Raw genomic sequence first — 25,909 nt, forward strand, 5'->3', positions numbered from 1 at the left:
CAGTTTCATATTTTCATCTAAAGTTAAATCGGCCTTTCCTGGGTTTCAGGGTATTCAGGACTTAGCCAGGACCTGTGTAGGGGAGTCCAGGGGGATCTTCCCTTGGGAATTTTTTTGATATTTTTTTTTAAAGCACTCTTGGGCATGTTATTTACACTCACAGCACTTGTCTTAATAACTGAAATCGCAAATGTGTGTACCTCAATAAAGAGTTATCAGGCGGATTTTCATTACAGACTTGTGCAAAACTTAAGGGACGTTTTTTCGAAATGTTGATAAAACACATATGCGAGATAACAGTGTTTCTGTTGAGTGATGTAATGGGACTTCTCCTCTCACCGCATTAAGGTTATATCTATTGTGGCCACCGCACTAGTTGTCATTATTTCCAATCGAAGGTAACAGAGGCGGGTTATGCGAATGATAATTGAAAAGCAAGCCTCTTACACGTGGGAGTGTCCACATGAGGGATTCCTGGGAGGTGAAAGTCCGCAATTTCGCAGAAGCATTATGGATTCAAAACGTCCAGATGATCTACTCAACTTTTGAAGAGATATGCGATGCAATAACACCTTATGTAGTGTCTGTAGCATCACGCCCGAGGAAGCCAGTTCCTACCAACAAGGGTATAGCCATAGCAACCCTTGAACACGGACAAAAAATGGTATACAAACCTCAGAAAGAGTGCGAGTGCGAAAGAGTCTCTCTATTTCTTGACTAGTAACAATAGCAGTAGTAGTAGGTGTAGCCAGCATCTGAGGTTATCTATGAGACAAGGCAGCACAAAGGCTCCGGAAAAGAAGCAGAGTTAGTGATATGCAGTGATAGGACATAAATGTTTATGAATAAATAGAGAGAGGAGCTCAGTGTATCATAAGAAGTCCCCTGGAAGACTGGGCCTTCATCAGCCTTACTAGGGGCTGGTTCAACTCAAGCCTGAGCCAGCCCTAATTGTAAGCTTTATCAAAGGGAAAAGTCTTAAATCTACCCTAAAATGTGGGTCTGCTCAATAGAACTGACTATCTACAGTAAAAAGCACAGAATCAATATTTATTCAGAATTAATAATTTATTCAGTATAGACAGAAGCATGAACAACAAGGTCACAAAGTTCAAGCTCGATTCACTGTTCATTTTTAGGGCCATGTGTGACTGCTGAGATTTTGTTTAAGGTTTTAATTTGAAATGTAGACTATTGAGTTTAAACAAGCGGTGGAGCAATACTCACCCTGTTAAAACAATTTTGTAATACATTTTTCTACGCTGGGAGGACCTTTTGTAAAACCTATGAAATGAATCCAGATGATGTCAAAGTGATGTCATCAGGATTATGCTGGTTTGGGACTCAAGAATAAATTGTATAACAGCCAACCTGTGCTATAAACTGGGGGGAGTGGGGTTTGAAAGACACGAACATTTACCAGGCAAGAAGTTTTAATGGAGATGCTGCTGAGCTGCCTTATGGGAAATGTAGCATTCAGGGATTTTGATACATAACAAATAATAAAAAGCAGGATATCTCCATCTATGCTGCTTCAATTCTGACTTTTTTTTTTTTTTAAAAAAAAAAAGGTTTTAAATATGTCTCCTGTAAGTTCTCCCACTTAAAGGAAGTGCAGTACTAAATCACTGGAGAATACCTTTAAGGTAACATTCATATTTAATTTTAAATTTATTGCTCTTGCTATGGAGCATTTTAAGAATGAAAATCCTTCAAGTGTATTAGTATTTAGTACATATGGTATACAGTGTACATATGTACCGTAAACCTTTACTTCAAGCTATCTCATATTTCATTGATTCAAACAGATAATTGACAGTAAGGAGTGTTTTTTAGAAACTGAAGACCAATTTGAAATCTCAAATTACTTTAGTGTTTTGGTTGCACTTAAATTTACATAAGTAATTAAAGATAAAGTGACAAAAAATGTTTTTATTGCATTTGTGAGAGTTCATAGAAAAAGGACACAGTGAGGTTTTGGAATGTCCTCAACATCAAACACTTGAGAGATCCAAATATAGCTGCCAGACAAATATCTGCGGTTTTTACGCCACTTTTAAAGACTAAAGCATCAATATAAATGTCAGCCACTAAAAATTTCTCCTTGACACAGCTGAGAACAACTGGTCTGAGGAGCGTTTACTTGTCGGTATTTGTATATGACAAACACCTGTTTTTCTCAGTCATTGCTGAACATTGTGCATCAAAAGCATTCAGTTCGGTAGCTGCCACAATAAAAGATCTTAGTACAAACAAGCTGCTCAAGGAGCGTTCTGCAGTTGGCACCATGTACAGTGTTACATGTACAGTGGCCCAGGAGTGCACAACACATTAGAAAAGTGCAAGAAAAAAAGGGCAAGTTTGTTGAAATTTAAATGGTCTTCATACTTTTTCGCTTTTATTTTGGAGTACTTCAGTTTGTCGGGTTTCTGAAACAATTTTTGTTTGTGTTGTTAACTCCTAGGCGACTGCATACATGTCTTTACTGAGAGTTATCACAAAAGTGTCACATACTGTAAATACTAGGCAAGAATCTCAAAGCTACTGAATCAGTATCTATTATATGTTTTATATCTACATGCTATCTACAAACTGCTTGCAACCGAGTTCATAAATACAACAATACGTCTTATTCTAAATCAAAAATACAAAACAAAAAGTGCAAATTAGGAATGATGTTATGAGTGTTGAACAAAATCCATCTAGTGAAATACAATGCTGTAGTGAAAGAGAACCTCTGTGTGTTATGTGTGTATTTATATGTTGATTGGGTTAAAACTATGCAATGCCTCCTCTATCAACCATACTGGGGGTCACTGGGTACTTTTGTGTTAATGTATTCTCACATATTTGATTTCTGCTTGATGACTGAATGTGATGGCTGACTGCTTTAGCACCAATAAATTAACAGGGATACTGCTAGAAGGCAATGGTGCTGTAAAGTCTATTACCAAGAAGCAAACTTTCTGTCGAAGAGATAACCTCTAATGTATGTTCTATGAGTTTTTTAAGCCATTTTAGGTTGATGAGGTGCAGCATCTGCCGAGCCTGTGTGGCATGTTCACACCAAAATAGGGTACAGCAAAATACTTTGTTCTAGAAGCTGTTTCCAGCCCAAATGTTGGAAGAAAATATTGGCATTGTATGTTACTGCAACACACAAATCCTGCATATATCACATCAACATTTCTAAAGGGGCATACTATACGAGCTGTGTGTCATCAAGACAAGGTGGAGATGATGGATGGCTTATTATGCGAGATGACTGCCAAGCTGCAGACCACTGCTCAAAACCAACAAACAATAATCCCTAACAGATTTAACAGTTGTTATATTGTATAGAGTTGTTATTAAACGTCAAACTTTTGTAGCGGTTTAGCCTTTTGTTCATATGACAGCTGCGTTTTTGGTGGCCCGAAACCATAAACTTTCCAAACCGGGTTCCAGGTTGTAATCTTTTAAAAACGCAACCCTTTCTGTTGCCATGTAAACTGGCAATGTGTGGATCCTTTGAGAATGGTGACGTCACTTTGCGTGTGTCATTACAAAGTAACCTCGCCTGGCAAGGATACTACAGCGTATTCAGTTGTTTTTGCTGATCCATGTACATTAGGGTTGTTCTTACAATGTTATCATATGGACATGGACATATGGACATATCATATGTTTTTTTTTTTAGACGCAAAGGAAAGACTTTTCCCTTTTTACTCAGGCTGTTCTCATCTAGATGTGGCATTAGTGAGTCATTACTGTGTTTTCAGAGACTTTTTAGGTTCCAAATATGGATGTTTTGTAATGACCCACCATTGTTTTGCCAGCAGGGATAGTGTCATGAAAAGCAGTTGCTTTTAACCGACACATCGCTTTATTTCCTGCTGAAGGAGTGGCACAAAAAGCTATTGCTTTTTACCGAGACAGCACTTGTTTTCCTAACTATAACCAAGTTATTTTTGGGCCTAAACATAGCCATGCGTAAACCATGGCATTGCTGAATCTAGGGATGGTAACAATTAATGGATGTTCATTGAAATGGTTGTTAAGAATCTAATCGAACACGTGAAATTTAAGCGATTAAATGATGTCAGTTATATCGAATATTTTGCTGTGAGCTTTGATTGACGAAAAAAACACTTTTGGTACTGTGTAAAATAAGCCAATTTTTTTCTGTTTTTTAAAATAACAATTAATTGACTGCTAATTTTACTAATAATCAACTAAGGAAAGAAGTTTCATTGTATCTGCTACACAGTAATGTACAAATGCTACGTATACATGGCTTACAGAAATGTACAGCGCCAACATTTTTCTGCTTATTGGGTTGCAGTGATGTGTTTAGTCACAGGGCTATCTGGTGAACTGTACCTGGTCAACTAACCGCTTACTCTCTAGTTAGTCGGTCATAACAGCTCTCTAGGATTCCTTGTTTTCTCTCTACTGCCCTTTTTACTCCATCTGGTAAGTTATTGTACACCATTTTATTCAAAATAAAGGGGAAATTAAGTTGTCTGAGCTAAAAAGATTATTAACATTCAGTTAACAAACTCCTTGTTTACAGACAGAATGAGTACATAGTTTATAAAAATTGTCTACTGGCAATGAGCCATCAATGGCAAATAGACGGCGATTTAAGTAAAATGTAGTCGACCACGAGCCTATCCAGTATCCTGTAAAAACTCACAATAAAGCTGGAAATAACTACCTAAGTGGACTTTCAGAATGACTGTTATACTGCCCTTTTCAGGTCTTCCACTGTGAGTTGATCACAATACAAATAAACAGTTCTTCATTGGACCCCCAGGGTGTTTCTAGATGTGGCATTTTGTTTCTCCATCTGCTAGATGACAACTGACTTCAATATATGTACATATTTGAGGGCTTTCAGTCTTTTCATTTCCTGTGTAACTGTTTGTGTTTTTCACGCCCGTGTGTGTGTGTGTGTGTGTTTGTTTATGTAACTACATTAAACAAGGAACAAGATATGAAAGGCGGCCTATGCTCGCAGCACAGAAAAGAGTACAGATGGACTGCGAGGTTTGCTTGTGATACTAGCGCTCAATCACACGTGATTTGTCAAGTATAACATTCTCTGATGAACATTTTCAACATGAGGAAATCTGTTGGCATCTGCATTTATTGTGCTTTACACAGCAGCTGAAGAGTTGCAAGTGTCGGTGTTAGAATTATTTCAGTGCTGAAGCTGGTGTTTCTGAGGGCTGGACGAATTTGTAAAATAATTTATCATAACAATGTAGTGTTGACAATTATAGAAATTGCTTATCTATTGCGATTTCATGTTATTGTAAATTATTGTAAATTGAATATATAAGCATTTTTAGATATTTTTGTGGTGTCCTGTCATTATTGTAATCACTTAAGGTCATACGTTTAGCAAATCAATTGAAAAACAAAAAACTAGCCCTCGCAGCTCAGAGATGTAGTGCGACCATCAGTATCAACCTCTCCATTTATGAAATGTAAACAATGACAGTCTGCTGCTGATGATCGTCAGTAATGGCACAAATCATTTAAAAACGTACAAAAGTCTTTGCTCTAAAATCCATGCACAAACAGGGACACACATACACACACCTGCAACCGCACTCACACATACACACACACTCACACATTGTCCTTTTACCTTGTGTCCAGGTAAAATCTGTGAACAACTTCATTCACCCCATTTCTAGTCCCTCCTTCCTGTCCTTCTGTCCATCCCGTTTAAATAATGGATGTTGTATTCAAATACTTTCAGGAAATATCCTGTAATTTCTCTACAAAGCAGTTACTTTAGCAAGAAAATGGGTTTCTGGTGCTAAGCTACTGCTATGGTCACATTTAATCTGTGTTGAAACTTCCAGTATTTAAACAGAGGCATATTTTGAGTGCCTTTGTTACCCCTCTGCCTTCCACAGCCTCTCTAGAACACCCAGGTGACAGGGACCCACTGCGGGTTTTTAGCAACCGTTTCTAGGGCGGCTTTGACGGTGCGGTAGGTCTCGTCCAGGTTGTCGTTGATGATGCTGAGGTCAAAGTAGTGACCGTAGGCTGCCTGAATTTTAGTGCTTTCATTGCACGTCCTCTGCAGCTCTTCATCCTAAGAATGGAAAACACAAGATTTGGTTTTGCATGTCCTTTTTGGATTGTTATTGTAGCCATAGCACCTCATTTTTGAACTATTCCCAGATCATACTGAGCTATGGTGCTACATCTTGAGCTGAAAATGTTAGTTTCCTTTTTATGTGTACAAACATATCACCAGTGTTTCTCACCGTCAGTGTCTTGGTAACCACCCCTGCCTCTACAGCGGAGTGGTTCATTGCCTTCAGCACCTCAAAATCTGGAGACTGAAGGAACACCACGTAGGGCAGGAACTCCGAGGTCCTCAGCACTTTGAGAGACTGAAATACAGCGTGAACACACAAACACACTATTTGGAACAGAGTCTTTGAGAGTTTCAACCACAGGGGATTCCAGGCTGGTGACAATGCATGACTAACTTTGCAGGGGCTGAATTACACTGTGGGATGGTGGGTTTTTCCATCAATTCTGGCACATGTCTAGCACTTTTAATGCGGGAAATTCCTGCACACTTTTAGAGTAGTGTCTAATAAATTTTAGCCATAGGGAAATAGAAAAAATTCCACCATCTCCCAGGGGTGGTGACATAGTTAATTTGCTGCTTTGCACAGAGACATACTGGATTCACACACAGTTAAGCTTTTTAGCTTAAATCAAGAAATACATTTTTCAGGTTCTTTTTATTTGTTACAAGTGATGGATGCAGTAGTTTTACTTTTTATATTTTGTACTTTTTACATTTGTTAGTTTAAGAGATATCTGTGTTTTTTTTGTTAATGATGCAACAGTGGTGAATGGGTTGTGGCATCAACAAAGATCTGAAATCCTATTCAACCCATTATTCAATGAGAACTGCTCACTTGTTGAAGGGATGGAGCTGCAGCAAAACATATTTTAGCCACCTAAAAAAATCAATGTCAGTTTAATTGTACACTACATTTGAATATTTTCTTCTCGTTACCTTATACAATAGTTGACTGAGGCAGCGGTAGAGCAGCAACTCTGCTGTTCAGTGGAGTGAAATGACTGTTCTTTCTCAATGGAGTCTGTTTGAACAACTTCAAATCCTTGTCAGTAAGGACTGTTTTACAGCAAGGTAAAGCAGTAAAAATATTCTAAATATAGTGTACACGTAATTTTTTTATTTTTTAGGTGCTTAAAACTAATCACTTAAGGCAGAGTTTCCTCAGCACCATTCAATTATATGTACATGATACAGTGGTTTTCTAACCCAAAGTTATTGTAAATAAACAGTTAGAATTGTGATGAACTCTATACCATCGACTGTATAAATAATATACGTTCATAGCAATTAGCTGAAAGGGGGCATATCTCCACCTGCTGTGGTGGAGTTGGACATACTTCCATCAATAAATTGATTCTCCGCTGGTGTTTGTATATTGGCACAAGAACAGTAGTCCAGTTAAATGGCCTAATCGAGCTATAACCGTAGGTTGACTAAACTCTGCATGTAAACATATTGAATGATGTGAAGATGAAAGGATGCAAGCATCAAGGACTGCTAGTGAAACTCGATTGAACTAGCACAATCAGTGGTATCACTGCTGAAACATCTTTAAGCCTCAGGATCCTGAGACAGGTAGCGGTTACATTACTAAGGCCAAGCAACAGTCCAAAGACACAATTAAGCCTATCTGCTTCGGATTATATCCGTAGCTCACACTTAAAATTGGTGAAATAAGCCGCTTGATTTGCTAAATACACAGCAGTGTGCCCTTTACCAGCTGTCGTTGCTAAAAGTAAACTTTAAGTCGCCACTCAGATGGCGTTTCTCATACAACAGGGAAAATACAGAGCATGACGACAGGGAGAAAGAGACAACAAATTACAACAATGTATATAGTTCAGTTTATGCATTCATTCATTTCAAATTATTAGTGTTGACATAAAGAAGTAGTACTTCTATTTGAGTCGGCTTTGCATGCATTTTTTAAAATTCGTATTGGCTTTTTTATATGTTAAAACACTGTGTTAAATTGCTGTCTAATGTGTTGTGTGCATACCTGAGGGTTGGCGTCCAGAATGCAGACGCGTCCTGCCTCCACCACCTCATGTATAGAGTCGATCTTGATTCCATACAGGCTGCCGTCATACTCTCCGTGTTCAAGGTAGCGCCCGTTCTTGATGTCAGTCTCCATCTTGCTGCGGCTGGTGAAGGCGTACATCCGATTCTCACGATCTTCCTTTTTGGGCTTCCTGGAGGTGTCTGCACAGACACAAAAACCCAGTCAGTCACTGATGCTTTTCATCTCCCCTTATGATTCTCATAACGAAGCTTGTAGTTTGTTACATAACATATAACTTTCCCTCAGTATGACACATAACATCTGTATCAACTTGTTTCTATTTACGCAGAAATTTAATGAAATTTCCACCATAATGTACCTAGCAACAGAGTATTTTAGCATATCAAATCAATAGAATTCTTTCATGTATCAAATTTCATACATGGAATGGTGGTGCCAAACAGTAGTGGATCCCTCAGCAGAAGCTTGTTCTTCAGTCTCCGTCGCCCGACACCCTGGGCACCAATCAAAATCAGAGTTTTCCTCTTGAAAGGTGGGACCTTGGCCACCTCTTCGTAGAGCAATATCTCATGTCTGTCGAACTCTGACAGAGGAAGAAAGAGAGAAAGGATTAATAAAATTACCGTCACCTGGTTTTATGCCTCCACGCATCAGTCAAGTTACACTTACAGTTTACATCCATGTCTGAAAACATGGATGTCTCAAACAAATAATTTTTCCTCAAGGTGTTCTTGAGATATCGCCTTCACAACAATGGGACAAATGCAAGTTCACAGTTACCTCGACCTTTGACCTATTGCCATCAAAGTTGAATCAATTTCTCCTTGAGTCCAAGTGAACCTTTGTGCCAAATTTGTAAAAATCCCCTTCTAGAGATGCCGTGTTCATAATAATGAGATAGATGACATCGTCACAGACCTATGACCACCAAAGACAAATCAGTTCATCAGTGGGTCCAAGTGACGTTTTTGCTAAATTTGAAGGAATTCCCTAAAGGTTTTTCTTGAAATATTGCTTTTACAAGAATGGAACAAATGCAAGATCACAGTGACCTTGACCTTAAACCTATGACCACCAAATTCGAACCAGTTCATCCTTAAGTCCAGTAAGTAAACCTTCCTGTCAAATTTGTAAAAAATCCATCAAGGTGTTTATGAGATATGTCTTTCACAAGAAAGAGAGAAAAGGTCACAGGGACCTATGACTACCAAAATCTAATCTGTCTAGAAGTGGGTCCAAGTGGACATGTGTGCTAAATTTAAAGAAATTCCCTTAAAGTGTTCTTAAGATATCAAGTTTATGACCACTGGATGGAAGGACATTCTGAAAGCGTAATGCTTCTGACCACAGCTAAACCTGGAGGCATAAAAAGAAAATTCAGTGAGGTAAAAAGGAGGTGAACTGTTTACAGCGAGATACAATAGCACACAAAAAGCATTAAATCTAACAGCTTGACATGAGTGTAGGTTTGTTGATGACCAAGGTTTGGTAGCTCTCTTAAAAGCCATGAGATTTGCAGCGGATTTCAAGAAATCAGCTTGCAAGTTCCTGAACTTTGTTCCTTTTACAGGAAAAGTTGTCTCAGCAAAAAATGTTCTCTTGATGTTGTTGCAAAAAGGTTGAGGAGCAAGTTCATTTTAACATTAAACATGAACTTTACAGTAATCAACTAAATTTGCAAAACTTAAAGTCTTAGCATTTTTGTGTTTAAGTACATTATTTCACTACAGGGACTGACAAATACTAACACATTTCAGAGCACACGCTTAATTACCTGCATTTTTAGTGGTCACGTACATCATTTTCTTCTTCTTCTTCCCTCCAACACCAGTACAAAGATTTCCTGTCACATTAATGGAGCATAGTGTTAGTGAGGACACTGAGGTCAGGCTTGCTTTAGCTGACTGTCATCTTTCATGCCTTCCTATCACTAGTTCATTCATTGGAGCTGTGTGCCAAATTATTTCTCAGTCGGGACAATTTCCTCCGCTACCAGTAGATGGTAATTCACTGAAACCACCCAAGACGCAATGGTATCAATCATCTCCTCTGACTTTCCCATCATGATTGGTGGTTATTATTAGTGTGTTAAATTGGAAATATGTGACTCTCACATCTCTTGCCTTTGATGTCATCCTCTGCGGCACTCTGTCATGGTGATTGTCTTTCACATCTACAGCTTCTTTAGACATCATGTTACTTGTTTTACACCTACTGCAGAGCAACAACATTTGGAGTTTGGGGGATCTTGAATTTTAGAAAATACCGTAACTCTTATTAACTCCATTATTCGCCTTGTTGCAGCAGCCTATTGGCAAATGAGATGACGTTTGCTGATGGCAGTGGCCCATGGTTTTCTGTTGTGTCACATCAATTTTGTTTAGACTAAAAAGCAGAACTCGAGACTAATGGTGTCCCATCCTCCCGGAGACAACAGAAAATGGAGATAAACAGTGATCTTATCCAGAATGTCTTTGAGAACAAAGAAAGCTGTAAACTCTATTGATGCCTCAGAGCATGCAACCTTTTGTTTCCCTGGTAATGCTACATTTGAAACCAATCGTGTTGAAATCAACACCAGGAGAGCTAGTTAATGTTAGCTGTTAGTGGCCAGTGGTCGGAACAAACAGCTAATGGAGGCAGCACTGAGCTACATTTTGATGTGCTGAAGGGCTATTAAGCAAAAATGAGGACCTGGTGAAGGTAAATTACGTTATTGTGATGTGTTCAATGTAATCTTGTGAATTCGGTCCTTGGTGAAACATTTAAATAAATAAATCTGTTTGAGGGAGAAATTTGATGTTTTCACAGCAATTTATATAATAGAAATTATGATATTAAATATAAATATTATAGTATTTAGATTTAAAAGATATTGTAAAGTTGATCATTGGTGCTTTCGTAACTGATTTACATAATGAGATTTTATATATATATCAGTAATGTAGATATAATGATTATGTGATAGAGGCAAAAATCTGAAACAGCTAGAACAGTCTGGTAGTTTCAGAAAATTTCATCACTTTAATATCATGCAGCCTTTGAAAAAATAACATGAAAAGACAGCATTTCTACTATGATATCAAAAAAATAAGATGATATCTAGTCTCATATCATGATATTCATATAATATCTATCATTTGCCCAACCCTATGACTGTTGATTGATAAATGATTATATATAGTAGAAAGGCTTTTGATGCAGTTATTATTGTTAATAATGATTTGCATGAGAGTGGTTATGTTACAGGTTGTTTCATAAATTTGCATGATTGAATTTCCGCTCATTTAAAGGTAGTGTAATGAAGCTGACTGACTAAAAATGTTAAATTGTTTTTTTTTTTCAAAATGAAGATTTCTTTGATTCCCCCTTCAAATGGGGGAATAATTAAAAATCAAATAGGAAAAACAAAATAAACAACAACAACAAAAGATAGGTAAAGCTGATGGGCCATATTGTTATTTTAACATTGTTACCAGCCCATAATTTCACAATGGGCATATTATCTCTGATCAAATTGTAATTGAAATTTTTATGACATTTGCGTATGCAGACATGGCATTCCACCACCAGATGACAGTATAAAACAGCAAACAGCTGAAGATGGGAACAATGGCACACCATGTACAGTACCAAACACTGAAGCTACATCTTCAACTCTCAAGCAGACTGTGTTAACCCTAAATCCCACATGAAGCAGTCAAGGGCTTTTCATGTATCACTCATGCATGAAATAAACAATTAAAAAGGTTTATTTACTTAATTCTCCAATCTGCTTCCTGACATTGTTCTATTCATTTTTTATTATTTTATTTTTCCGCAATTAATAACAATTCTTTGTTGATCATGATTATCTTTTCTTTGTTCTACTTATTCCTTCTTTTCAGTTACCTGCTGGCGCCAGTTCAACGTCTCTCTTGACAAACGCTTTCCTCTTCTCCTCCAGCATCTGACTGGGGATCAGTCCCGCACTACCACCCTCCACATGACAGGCCTGTATAACACACACACACACACACACACACACACACACACACACACACACACACACACACACACTAATGAATGAGAAACACTAATGGTCCTGTGGCTTTATTACATTTTAATTTGAGTAAGATCTGAGACTGAACAGCTTTCTGCCTTCTGTAGAATCACCAGGACACAAAAAGTGAACGTTTGTACTAATGTTGTTTTTGTACTCCACCTGCCACCAGTTGACGTCATCCTGGTTGACTATCTGCAGAATGTCTCCTGTCTCAAACCTTAAGCCTGCCTCTTTACATGGAATCAAGTTGTCGTTGGCTGGGTCATAGTCATAGTGACACTTAAAGAACACCTGGAGAAACAGATAAGGACATATATATCCTCATTTGACAATTTTATCTATTTAATTTTATTTCTGGTACATTCAGTTATCCACAGTCACCAGCAACACTTATCACTGGTGGTATGACCATGTGTGTCTACACTGTGTGTCGTGTTTGTATCTGTCACCTGTCTTGGCGGTATGGCTTCATGATAGCTGGGCAGTATCTTCAGAACTACACTTCCACTGGCTGCTTGCAGCTCCTCCTGCAGCACCCTGGCATCCTGGCCCACCTCTCGTCCATTCACCTGCAAGCACATGAGTAAACTAAATTTATAAACTGACACATCAATAGCTAATGATGTCCAAATGAAGCTTCATCAAACATTAGTTGTATTTTTAACCCCGCTAGATAACACGCTTGGTAAAAAAAAAAAAAAAGGCTAAAGAAATGGCAATTCAGAATGCTTTTAGCACTTTGTTGAAGAAATGCTGCCATCTAGTGGACTCAGAGAATTTTAAAAAAAAGTTCATAGTTCATAGTGATTTCCACATGAAGCTTCATTTGGATATCAGTATTAATCACTGAATTTGGTGCACCTGTAATGGAAGAGCATAGTGAGCCAAAAGCATTACAATAGAGGTCCCAGAACAGAGCCTTGAGGCACTCCACAACTAAGATCAGACAAGGACATTAACATATGTGTTTACCTTTTGACAGAGCCAGGCCTTCCCCCCGTTTCCCCTAACCATCTTTTCCTTGTTTCCACTGCTTTAGTTCTATGGTATGCTAAGCTAAGTAGCTACTGGCGGTAGCCTCATATTTAGTTTACAGATAGAGTTAACAATATCCTATCTAACAAATGAAGAAAGTGACTAAGCTTACTCGCCTCAAATTATGTGTCTGGAAAGATCAAAACTTTCAAAAGTAAAGGAACAACTAATGTAATTTCCAGCCCCCCCCACCCCCCAAAACACACACACACACACACACACACACACACACACACACACACACACACACAGACACACAGAGACACACAGACACACACAGACACACACCATAAAGCCAAAGAATATAAGGCAGGCATGTCAAACTGGTCCACAGGGGGGCCGGTGTGGCTGCAGGTTTTTGTGCCAACCAACCAAGAGCACACAGTTTGACCAATCAACTGTCTGAAGACGGAGATCAGTTGATTAAATGAGTCAAGTCTGGTGTGCTGCTACTTGGTTGGAAACAAAACCTGCAGCCACACCGGCCCCCCTGTGGACCAGTTTGACATGCCTGATATAAGGGGTCTATAACGGGCTACCTTACCTCTTTGATGATATCTCCTACATGCAGTAGCCCTTGCTGGTCTATCATCCCTCCATGGAGGATGCGGGCTATTATCAGCTCACCACCCTCCACCTTGAACGTCACTCCCTGAAACAATGAATGCTTGCTTTTGTTTCTATCAGTTCAAAAAAATAAATCAGCATTTACAATAGGAACTTAACCCAGACTACACATGATCTATTGTTTTATTAAAATCACAGCAGTCAGGAATCAGCAACTTTTCCCAACTTACTTATTTCTATGTATTTCCACTGTGTCTTTGATTTACTTAATAAATGCTTATATAACAAACATGAAGAGTGTTTACAGGAGAAAGTGCAAATCAGCATGAAATTAACTCAGCTGCGTAGACTGTGTTTTATTCTTAAATACGTTACCTACCAGGTGCTCCCCAGCCACTTTGCGTATGCCCACCATGCGGATGGCGTCAGGCGGCAGGTGTGTGTTGTGTGCTTGGCTGTCCTCCTGCTCATGATCCACAAAATCACATGGACTGGGGGGTGGGCTGTCACATGCCTGCGACGCCACTGAATCATGAGTCTCCAGAAGAGACTGAAAAGCCAAATGGAAGAATTTAATATTAGAAAGAATATCACAATCCGTAACACTATTTCTTTTTTAACAAAGTGTGTAAAGAAAAAAGACTCAAATCTTTCCTGCGTGCAGAGGGTTAACAGCTATTTTGTTGGTTATAGTTACAATCCACATGAAGGACATTTTGATATTGGGCTATATCTTTTCATTTTTTGACATGAATGACATGAATATGTGTGTGTTCTACACCTGGAAGTGAGGCTGTGTGAGTATGCGGGTGAGCTCAGCTGCAGTGTCGGAGTGGTGTGTGAAGGGATCCAGGTCTCTGAGAATCTCCTGCAGGAGTTCCACATTGTTCTCCCTCACTGGCGAGGGACGCGGTTCCTTCAGGCTCTCCTCTTGCTCCTAACACACAAAAGCACACGTCTCTTCACAAGTACATACAAATAAACAGATTAGTGTTTCCCCTTTGATAATAATAATAATACCAATAATACTAATAATAATAATACTCAAAAATCAATGAAAATCAATTTCGATCCTGGGACACAATTATTTCAAGGTTCATATGGAATGGTTGAAGGCCTAAAATCAAATTTGAAACATTACAGATTGGGAAAGGTGCAGGAGGTATAGCACTACCAAACCTCAAGATATATTGTCAGGCAGCACAAGTCAGACCAAAAGTCTACTGGTGTACAAAGGATTATGACACAAAATAATAAGATTTACAGCGATATATACAAGGAAAGGAAATATACAGCTTCATAGGAGACGGGAATGATGCAAAGGATATACTTCAGCAGGTAGATGCAGTCACTCGGTTCACATTACAATTGTGGTTTAATTTAATATGAAAATGTAAACTCGAGAAAGAACTCAAGCTAACTCAATGGATAGCCTATGATGAACATTTCACCCCAGCTACTCTTGATCTAAGGTTCAAACAATGGATTCCACATGGTATAACGGCACTGCACTGTAATAAAAGATGGGAATGTTATGAGTTTCCAGGAGTTAAAACAAAACTATACTTTAAGCAACCAGGACCACATGAGATATTTGCAACTGAGGGACTATTTTGATACAGAAATAAAGAATAACGTAAATTTGGATGAAAATGGGATAATCAGAACTATAATTGGAGTTTACAATTCAAAGAAATATTGGATAATATCTACATTATATGAATACCTATTAGAGAGAGGAGGAAATACAACACTGAATGTAAAACTGAAGTGGGAAAAATAACTGGGTGTGAATATTACAAAAGATGAATGGTTGCATATTTGGAAAACACAACAGTCCACAACATCCTCACATACCTGGAGAGTGCATTGTTGGAAAAATGTAATCATATTCTTTATTACACCCCAGATTAAAAGCAAATATTACACAACCACGTTGGAGAAAATGTGGGGCAGTAAATGTTGATCATAGCCATATATTTTGGATCTGTCCTGAAATTGTACAATTTTGGATAAATGTTCATTGGGCCATTAACCAAATCCTGTGCTATGTTATAATCGAGAACATGTGTAGTTCTCTTTTTTTGTGTTGTTACAGGGTACACTGTGTTAAGAGAAGACAGATATTTACTAAAAATCCTTTTGGCAGCATGCAAAAAAGCCATCACCGTGAGGTGGTACAAGGCTGAGCCACCAACACAAGACGAATGGCTGAATATTGTGAAATAAATTTATTATACGGAATTGTTAAGTTATAAGGTAAAGGTCCAAGAAGAGCAAGAAGAGCAGTGTTGAGAAAAGTAGGAGAAAAGGACAATGTTTACACGTCAACGACGAGACGGGAGACTGAACCACTGAATATGAAATAGGAACTAATGATTTTAGTGAGAAATGGCAATCCAGAGTTTCTTCTTTGTTTACTTGTTACTTGTTTACTTTGTTATACTGTTTTTTTTGTTTTTCTTCTTCTAACACTTTTGTCAAACCAATAAAAATAAAGTTTTAAAAAATAATAATAATAATACATCTTATTTGTAGAGCGCTTTTCAAGAAACTCAAAGACATTTTACAGCTGTTGATGTCTTTCACATGCATTTAATCCTCTGATACCTGAAAAAATTGGTTTGATTTCTTTTACAAACATTGACAAGAGGCAATGAGCTACTACTCAGAAATAACCAGCAAATCGCAAAAAATAATTAAAAGGTGACAAGAAATTGACTTGAAAAATTGGCTGCAAGTGTATTATTCGATTTGATTTAATTTTTTTTTAAAAAAGGGAAATATTCATAATGCTTATAATTGTAAATTTTAATTCATACAACAGAAAACTGAATTTTTACTTTACTAGCATTTTCTTAATATAATTACCTAATTTATAATTACCTAAAATTTAATTAATTAATTTATTTTGCTTATTGTTTCCTTTTTTCTTTTTTGTAACATTTTACTAATTTCTTGCTCATTTCTGGGCCTTTTGTTGTTGGTCACTGCATTGCTCATTGCCTTCTTCAAGTATTTTTGGAAGAAATCAAGCCAATTTGCTTAAGTTTTAAAAAGGTTGATGCTATACACATCAGTGGTGTCCTTTTGTTGGAGAGATTCTTAACGATGTTTTCCTGTCATTTTAGCCAGTTTATTTTAAAGAAGTAAAATACTTTCATATAGTTTCTCTTCTCTGTGTTTCATTGAGGGTGGAGCTTCACCCATCCAAACACACATGTGGCTGAAACAAAGAGCTGCAGTAGAGAACGAGAGGGGAAAGAATGTTTTGGTGACGTCAACCTCACTTGAGTTGCTGACAACTTGTTGCCTTACCTGCAATAAAAGGAAATGCCATAGGCTCACACTTATCATGATGTTTAGCAATTGTTTTCTCCATGAACCTTGACAGTTATTACTGAGCCAAGTTCTGTTAAATGTTCTTGCTGCTGAACTAGGTTTTATGAGTGTAAGTGGAGCCAGTTTTATTGATAATAATAATATGGTGATGAAACTTGATTTGTAAACCTCGTAATTAACTGGGTTAGCCTACACCCATTAACCCCCATGGCGATCAACCTCTGGGACACGCTGTGAATCTACATACAAATACCTGTAAGTTCATTTTTGTTTTTGATTTCATTAAAAGTGTGTATTCCTCTCTGTGTATTTGCAGCGTGCTTGTGTGTGTGTGTGTGTGTGTGTGTGCGTGTGTGTGTGTACCACACCAGAGGGCTCTCCATGATGCCTTTGAGGTAGATGAGGTCCAGGTCATTAGCCGTGGTGGAGCTGGTGGTGCTATCACTCATTGCGTCCAACACCTGGGGCACTATAAGACACACACAAAGGCACACAGAAGAGGGTCAGAGGGACAACAGGGGTGGGGGTGGGGCCAAGAAAAATAAGACAGAGCAGCAGAGCTCCTCTAGCTGAACTGCAGGATTGCTTTAAATGAATGCCTAGTATGGTACCAATATTAATCTTGTTGGCTTCATTTATACTCATACTTATCATAGGGGTCAAAGCTCTTTAATATGTATCTCCTTAAATGTTAAATCCACTGTGTGTCTATGTGTATGAATTTAAAATCTTCTACATTCTTTCGATGGCAAAGATTTTTATTGGTAGAAAAGTTAAAAAAAATGCAGGTGTTACTTTTTCTCTTTGATGCTTCCACTGAGTCAATTCATTGTCACGAATATACAAATCCTAAAGAAGGTTTCAATAGACTGATTTTTGTGTTAAGAAAAACAAAACAAAAAAAACTATTTAGGCCACAGTTTTAAAGTAATTAATTAAATCTAATGACCATCAGTAACAGCTTTTTTCCTTGTAAATGTGGGTGTACTCTATAGCACAATAATTTTGAAACAGCAAAAAAGAGAGCATCCTGCTGAAACGCCGTTAAAGCATTCGAAATTAAATTATTTTTTAAATATTAAGCCCTTTTCTTCTCCAAAAAGCTACATCTTAGGCTACTATTCCATGGGTAGTTTTCATCAGAAACCCAACTCCACTTCAATATCATTTGGGTGAAACATTACTTTTACTATTTCTGTACCTGTGTTTACCCTTTCAAGAGCCCCTTTGTAAACAACATGTGATGGCATGAACAAATGGTGCTGGGAGCTAATAAGAACAGAGGTGTGTGTGGACTCACCAGGCTCGGTCCTGGTGGAGGCCACAGGCATGGTAGAGCTTCAGTTAATCTGAGAGAAAGGAAGAGAGGGGGGGATGAAATAGTCCATGTTTTGTAGTGAATTATGGTTTTAATTTAAGCAGGTGACACTGGGGAAATACAAGGGTTTTTTTTCATCCTATGGTGACCATATTAAGACAAAAACCACTTCCATACACATGCAGTTGTAGAGTAACATTTAACGTTTACATTTGATCAGACAAATTATTTTAATCAGCGTGGCTGCAAACATAATCCAACATTTTAAGTCTTTTGGTGAAATTAAAGGAACAGTTTGAAAAGAAACACTGACCCTTAAATGACTTGTGAAGGTGACTGTAACTACTACACTTAACCCTCACATCATTCCACTGAGGCTATAGCACCCAAAAGTCAAAAACAAATGAAAAAAAAACAAAGAACAACTCAGTTTTGCCTACTATACACTAAAAGACTCTGATAATACTTTAAGGAATAAAGTCTGATGCTCTCTAACATCTAAAGACAATGAGATTTTGCTAAGACTGGGGATCTTACAGGGTCAATATTTGCAAGACTATGAATAGATCCTTTTTGAGATTCCCATTGATTTTATCTTGTGTGTGTGTGTTTGTGTGTGTGTGTGTGTGTGTGTGTATCTCTAAATTCTGACAGTCTTCTGGGTCCATGACTGTAGAGGCACTCTTCATGAGCTCAGCACTACGCAGAATTCCATTACAGTTTTGCAAATAACTTCAACAGTATTTCTGAAAAATAAATAAAATATAATTGCGAGATGACTGCATTTCCATTGAGGCACATGATGCGGATAATAATGAAAAGGCAAGCTCCTTATACATGGGAACGACCACATATGAGGGATTTCTGAGAGGTGATAGTCCATGATTTCACAGAGGAATTGTGGATTCAAAAATTCCGGATGATCTGCTCAACTTTTGAAGAGTAATGTGATGCAGTAACAGCTCTTGTAGCTCCTGCTGCATCATGAGGGAGCCACTTCCTACTGACAAGCACAAAGCCATAGCATCATGTGACCTAGAAAAGCCAAAAAGGTGTTTCCATTGCAGTTTAGTGAAACATGGCTTTTTCAAATCAGCTGAAATACCACCTCAGGCGACTGTAAAAACCTTTTAGCGATAAATAGGAGTTTTTTTCAAAACTGATGTATTTCCATTAGGCATAGTTTATATTGGCAATTACAATTTGCGCAATTTGAGGGTTAACGGAAACCTGCCTACTTTGAGTCACAGGGTGGATAATTGATCTGCTGATCCATTCTCATTGGATTAGATGCATTGGTGAGAGCAGCAGCTGCTACAGAGGTGATGACTGTAAACTCTGAAACCCAGAACAGTAAGTATCTGCTGCGGACGCTCTGCTCTCCAAGAGTGTGATGCAATGCATAACTGATATGTTATATAAGTTCCAGTAGCACTTGCAAGAAACGGTCCAGCTTCAAAAACATGAAATCAATTTACGGCGACAGATGTTCTGATCATGCGGGCCCGACACAAATATCTAAATGTGTGGGAAACCCTGTTATTTGATTTTGTTGCAACGTCAAACAATACAGACTGCGTTTTACAAACTCTTTACATCAAACAATCAAGATCACAGGAGCATTCAGCAAGTGAGCTTAAACTCTCACAATTTTATTCCGACATTTGAAATTTGTCTGCAACAGAGAATCGCTTGAAAAGTCATTTTGTGTAATGCTGACGTTAAGTGGGTTGCAGTCACATGACTGCTGGATTGGAGAACACAGGAGCTCATTCTTTTGAAGCAGGTAGACCCCGTGCGTCATACTTTAAGGTGGTAGTTTACTGTAATGTGTTTAGTATTCCATCACATCTCTCTAGTTCATTTTGACATTATGATTTATCAAAATAAAGATGTATTCTGATGTCATTAAAAGCTGTTAATTTGTTTCTGTATTCAAAAGATTTTGCTGAAATTTAGTTTGTATGTATATTCCATGTGCAATATAAACGTTTTACTTTGGATTTTATTTTCACTTATTTAATGATCTGTTGTATTCTTTTTGCTACTGTATTTTTGGAGCAATCTGGCACAAGAATTTCTATTGGGATTAATGAAGCTGTATCTTATTTTATCTTACTTTCTGTCAATTGTAGAAATGAAACCACTGAACACAAACACTTCACCTTACACCGATTGAAGAGAAAATAAATACTTTTCAATAAAATCTACTTGTCCTTATATGCTCCTTCAAAACAAAGCTAGAGGTTACATCAGCTTTTATGGAAATTCACTTATGCTTTCTTGCTGAGAGTCAGATGAGAAGATCAACACCACTCCGTCTGTACCCTGTATATGAAACTACTGTCGCCAGCAGAGTGTGTGCATGCATGTTTGTATTATCTCCCTACGGCAAACGCCCCCTTTTCCCATCACAACAAAAACACACACATACACACAGACAGCAGGCAGTGACATCAGCAAGGTGGGGCGGAGCGCCAACGATTGTTCTGGAATCAAGCATCTAAACCAAAAGCGCAAGACGGGGCGTAACTAATCTATACATTGCCATGACAACCGCCACAATACAATGGCAAATTGGGAAAGAGAGGAGAACAAAGACACACACACACACACACTTCATTTAACTCTTCAATCTGTTCTAAAGCTTTAATACTATCTATCTATCTATCTATCTATCTATCTATCTGTCTAATAAAGCTCCAGCTACAGATCTTGGCTGCCATGGAAACCTGTGCTCCTTCAGTTTTGCCTTCACACACACTTCCGTTGCTGCTCATGCTAGAGTAGGCATTACACAACACCTCAGGCAAGGGTAGGAGAGTGAAGAAGATGATGATGTAGAAAGAAAACCTAGAAATATAATAAAAGGATGTAAATCATATCACAATATCTGGAAAAATGAGACATACATCTATATCACCCATTATTATCTATCTTTGTTTAGTTATTACATACAACTTGACAACAGCAAGTGTGGTGTGAAACGTTACAACACAATAGTTGTAAATCCTATCCAATGGCAGATGAAGAGCTTCCTGTCATTTTTGGATCAAGGAAACTAGTTGTCAATTTTTCAGTGAGACATAGGACAGCAGTGGGAAACCATGATAAAAATTAGTGGCGGCTAAAACTGGATTTGTCAAGGGATTACCAATATCAGCATAAGAGTTTAACTGTTTTATGATGAAAAATATACTTGCAAGTACTTTCTGGCTAACACTATTTTTATATTACTTCAAATATATCTTTAGGATTCTGTGCTGCAATTTCTTTTTACTCACTGGCCAACATATATATCAGGGTTTCCAACACATTCAGTTATTTGTGGGCACCAGCAATGATTAAAACATCTGCTGCCACAAATAGTTTTTCTTTTTCTGGAGCTAGGCCATTAGGAGCGCCGTTGAAATACACTATTGATTATTCATTGTACCACATTATAGGAGCGCAGAGCATACTCAGGCAGAGACGGAGCAGCAGAGTGCCAGGTCAGTAAAACTGAAACTTTTAATGCCCCTGGCACTTTTACATACAGTCTTCATCAGGCCCTGTGAAGACTGTATGTTGAAACAAAGAGAGGTCAAACCCATTTATTAAAGGCTTTTTAACTTGCAAAAAAAAAGTCTGCTCTGGTGTTTTGGTTTTGACTTATTTACAAAAGAAATAACAAGTCTAACCTCTCATTCTTTTTTTTTTTTTGGTAATTTTTGTCCTTGAATCCAAAGAACACCTGTTTTTGAGACCCACACGTGAAGTAGCACTCCTCTGAACCAAACTTCTACACCTGAAATTTTTACCCAGCAGTACTTTCTCTCTGTATGCTCTGTAACAAGCTGTAGAAGTGATGTTGTCTCTCTTTCTCTTTTTCTCTTGATACTTTGTGCTGTTCAACAAGCAAAGTGCTGAGTTTGGTACCCTATCCTACAGTGCTGCATATTGGTTTATTCCTTTTAATTACCAATATGTCTTTATGTATGTATATGTATATGCATATGTATTTTTTTACATAATATATTTTTACTTCAGTTTGATTTAAATCATAAAATTGTTGTTTGTTTTTCTCTTGTGAATCCCGGGAAGAATAACAATTGCAATGGCTAATGGGAACCCAAATAAATGATAAACAATTCAGTGTTAGTAAAAATAATATACAGAACATAAGGAGAGCAATAAATAAGAGAAAAAAGCGTGCTCAGCTACTGTTTACCTAAATTAAAAAAAACAGCCAAACATACACTGATCTCACACTGCTGTGCACTCCCATCTGCTGCCCTGTTCCTCCTCATCTTGCTTCTCCTGCGCCTCCTCACTCCCTCCATTATCTTTCCTCCTACTTTTGTCTCCTCACTGTTTTCCACACGTCTCCTCCTTTTCCAATCCCCAACATCAACAACTCCCCCTCCGCCCCACCCTCTCCTTTCCCTCTTTATGCTTTCCCTTTGCTCACGTGCCTCCTAATGTTCCCTCCTTCTCACTCCATCCTCCCCTTCATTACTCCCTTCTTTACCCCCCCTCCCCTCCGTCACTGCCCCTCCTCCCTCTGCCCCCTACCATCATCCATCTGCTCAGCTGCTCCAATATGTAAAGAAGCAAATCTTTCCAGGTGCACACACACACACACACACACACACACACACTAAATTAAAACTGAAAACTATTTATTTTAAAGTATTAGTTGCCTGATGCTGTTGTTTCCCTCATATTTTCTGACATTTTTCCATGATAATCTTTATGCCGATTAGGGTGTAATCCATACTGTATAAGGGAATGTCTATTTATAAGGGGAGCGAGGGGTGCAAAATGGGGAAGGCATTTCAAATTATTTTTTTAAGAACTGGGGAGGGACTTAGTTTTTGTTTTTGCATTTGACTTAGGGGAGGAACAAGAAAATTTAATTTTCTTTTTTTGAATTATTTATTTTTTACAAAATTATTGCAGATTCTGGGTTCATTTTTTTCCAGTTGCTCACTGCCTTCTTCCCTTGTTTTTGAAAGAAATTACAGCAATTTGCTGAGGTAACAAAGAGTTAAATGACTTCTGTTATGCCCCACTTTTCTGCTGAAGTGCACACACAGCTAATGTTTATATGATCTGTATTGAGAATTTGCATTTAGCTGAAGAAATCAGCTGTGTGTTTTGGTAATAACTCTCACTGCTGTGCTGTTTGCTCATTGCACTAGCTCCAACCTATGTTAGGTGTCTATATAATAGAAGTTGGCTGTTTATGATGAAGGGAGGGTCTACATTTTGTCTGCAGTCACTCAGGGAGGCTCAAGAAAAAAAATGTAGCTTTGGGAATGGATACAATAAATAAATAAATAAAATTAAGTCACACCCCAGCCACCCTGGTCCTCTGATTAATAAAGTACAGTACCTAAGGGTGTAATAGGCAGGGTGTGTGTGTATGTGTGTATGTGTGTGTGTGTGTGTGTGTCTGTGTGGGTAGGGGGTGTGAAGTGCGTGGTCACGGTTTTCTGACGTCACCTGAAACCCATCAGCAGTGTTTTCAGGCTGTGTTTGATAGCCTCTTTTCTTTGTTAGACCTTTTTTTTATGTTAACTTTTATACTGTAAGCATTAGACTAATGTTATCCCATCATAACATACGTGAGTTACACACACACACACACACACACACACACAACTACATAGTACGCAGACACACACGCGCGCGCTGAGGGGTCTCCTAATTAGTCTCAGGGGTCACGTATAACAAAGCCTGACACATACACACACACAAAGGCTGTCCGAAAAACAAAATGCTAACGCAATACAATTTGGCTAACGTTATTTTAGCGCTCCTCCAGTACGAGAGAAACTCACGCGCGCACCACGCACGCACCATTGTCAAACCAGTCCCATTAATATCTTACGGTAATCGAGCCTCGGCGGGAAAGGGAGAGAAGGAAGCCCAGTATGTCCAACTGTCACTGTGATGCTTTTGAATAAAGCCTCCAGTTACATAATATGCCGCTCACCTACCTTTCAACACAATGAGACAAGCTTCCCGCTGTCTGTGATGTCGCGTGCGCTTCTTGTTGTCGTCTGGCTTCTTGTAGCCGTCAGGGCAGATGGTGTCAATACCAGCAGGAAAACACATATGACTTCCGAAAAAATTTCAGAATAAAATGCTTTTGGCGAATCGGTATTAAATTTCAACTATAAAAACTAATGATAAACAATACTTTTAAAACTAGAATACACCCTTTAGACGTAACCTACATGATATGCATTATACAGTAGGTTAGAGTTTCGCACGTTAAACAATTAAAACGATTTAAAATTAATGTTGAAGGCAGATTTGAAATATATCCGCTTCAATTCTGCACATTGCTGGGATTTTGACACCTATCGATTCACTATAATACATCCATGCTATCGATGCGGTACGTGGTGTTATGGGAGTTTTAAAGGGCCAGTGCGTTATTTTGCTCGTAGTATTTTCTCTGCAATTAAAAAAAAAACGAGAAACAAAACATACACCTAAAGTAAGTAAGGTGCAATCATAGATTGGAGGGAATAAAAACAGTGGGCTTATTACAAACCCAAAAGCTGGGTTTTATAACACTTATCTGACAAATTGAGATCCAGTTCATTAATATTTTCTCTCTGTCATCCAGCAGGTTAGATTACACTCTGTGTGAGACAAAACAAAACAAAACAAAACAAAACAAAAATAGTAACTGGAAAGTTCTAAAATAGTATAAAAGTCCAAATTTGTTGTGATTTTTTTGTGTGTGTTTTCCTGTCACGCATACCTCTCCATTTTTATTGTTTAGAAACTAAATATTATTGGAGATTAATAACAATTACCAAAAAAAGAAGAAAAAAAAAACAATGCAGTTTTATGGTTTGGAGGATGGCATAACAGTAGACAGACTCTATGTGCCAAGATGAAAACTGAGTAACAGCAGCATGCAGTGGAGAGATTTGAGTATTACACCAGATTGAAGTTGATTTGTGTGGCAGCTGTGGAAATTTTCTGGGGTCAACAATAATGGGTGTTACATTATATCAAAGTGGGAAACAAAAACCAAAAGAAAAAAAAAACATATAAACTTTTTTGGAGGAATATCTTGGGAATAACAGGGTAATACTAAGGTAGGCTACTTTTGTCTTTAATTTTTTGTGTTAATTTAATTTAAATTTTAATTTGTCTGCAATGTACAGGAGGGTCAGTTTGTTTAAAATAAATAAATATAATGATATCTAATTTGCATTAAGAGTATTCATCTAAAACATAGTAAAATCATGACAAAAGTCTGTCATTTAAAGGGTTAGAATTCTGAAAAATATTAAATATTTGATATTCATGATTAGGACTGATGATGATTAAAAAAAAACTCAATGAAAGTAGAAAAGCATGTTAGTGCAAAATATTTTTTATAGCCTGATTTTGAAAAGCACATTTTGTGTGCTGATTTGTATGAGTGTGAGTATTTAACTCTGCACAAAAAATAATTAGATATAAAAA

At 37.8% G+C, this 25,909-nt stretch overlaps 1 protein-coding gene across 1 annotated transcript; it reads right to left on the reverse strand.

Moving 5' to 3' along the window:
* Positions 1 to 5,115: 5,115 nt before the first annotated feature.
* LOC121956357 (MAGUK p55 subfamily member 2-like) lies at positions 5,116 to 24,523 on the reverse strand. The gene is made up of 14 exons (XM_042504526.2): positions 24,418 to 24,523; positions 18,416 to 18,464; positions 17,484 to 17,584; positions 14,555 to 14,710; positions 14,153 to 14,323; positions 13,751 to 13,858; positions 12,621 to 12,740; positions 12,331 to 12,462; positions 12,018 to 12,120; positions 9,901 to 9,969; positions 8,548 to 8,709; positions 8,103 to 8,305; positions 6,270 to 6,398; positions 5,116 to 6,094 (listed from the first exon to the last, which is right to left on the reverse strand). The coding sequence occupies exons 2-14, from the start codon at positions 18,444 to 18,446 to the stop codon at positions 5,918 to 5,920; spliced, it is 1,662 nt and encodes a 553-aa protein (XP_042360460.1). The 5' UTR covers positions 18,447 to 18,464; positions 24,418 to 24,523; the 3' UTR covers positions 5,116 to 5,917.
* Between the last annotated feature and the right edge of the window lie 1,386 nt (positions 24,524 to 25,909).

The sequence above is a fragment of the Plectropomus leopardus genome, chromosome 18 (assembly GCF_026936395.1).
Source record: "Plectropomus leopardus strain MGB_pleo_1.0 chromosome 18, ASM2693639v1, whole genome shotgun sequence".
Lineage (NCBI taxonomy): Eukaryota > Metazoa > Chordata > Actinopteri > Perciformes > Serranidae > Plectropomus > Plectropomus leopardus.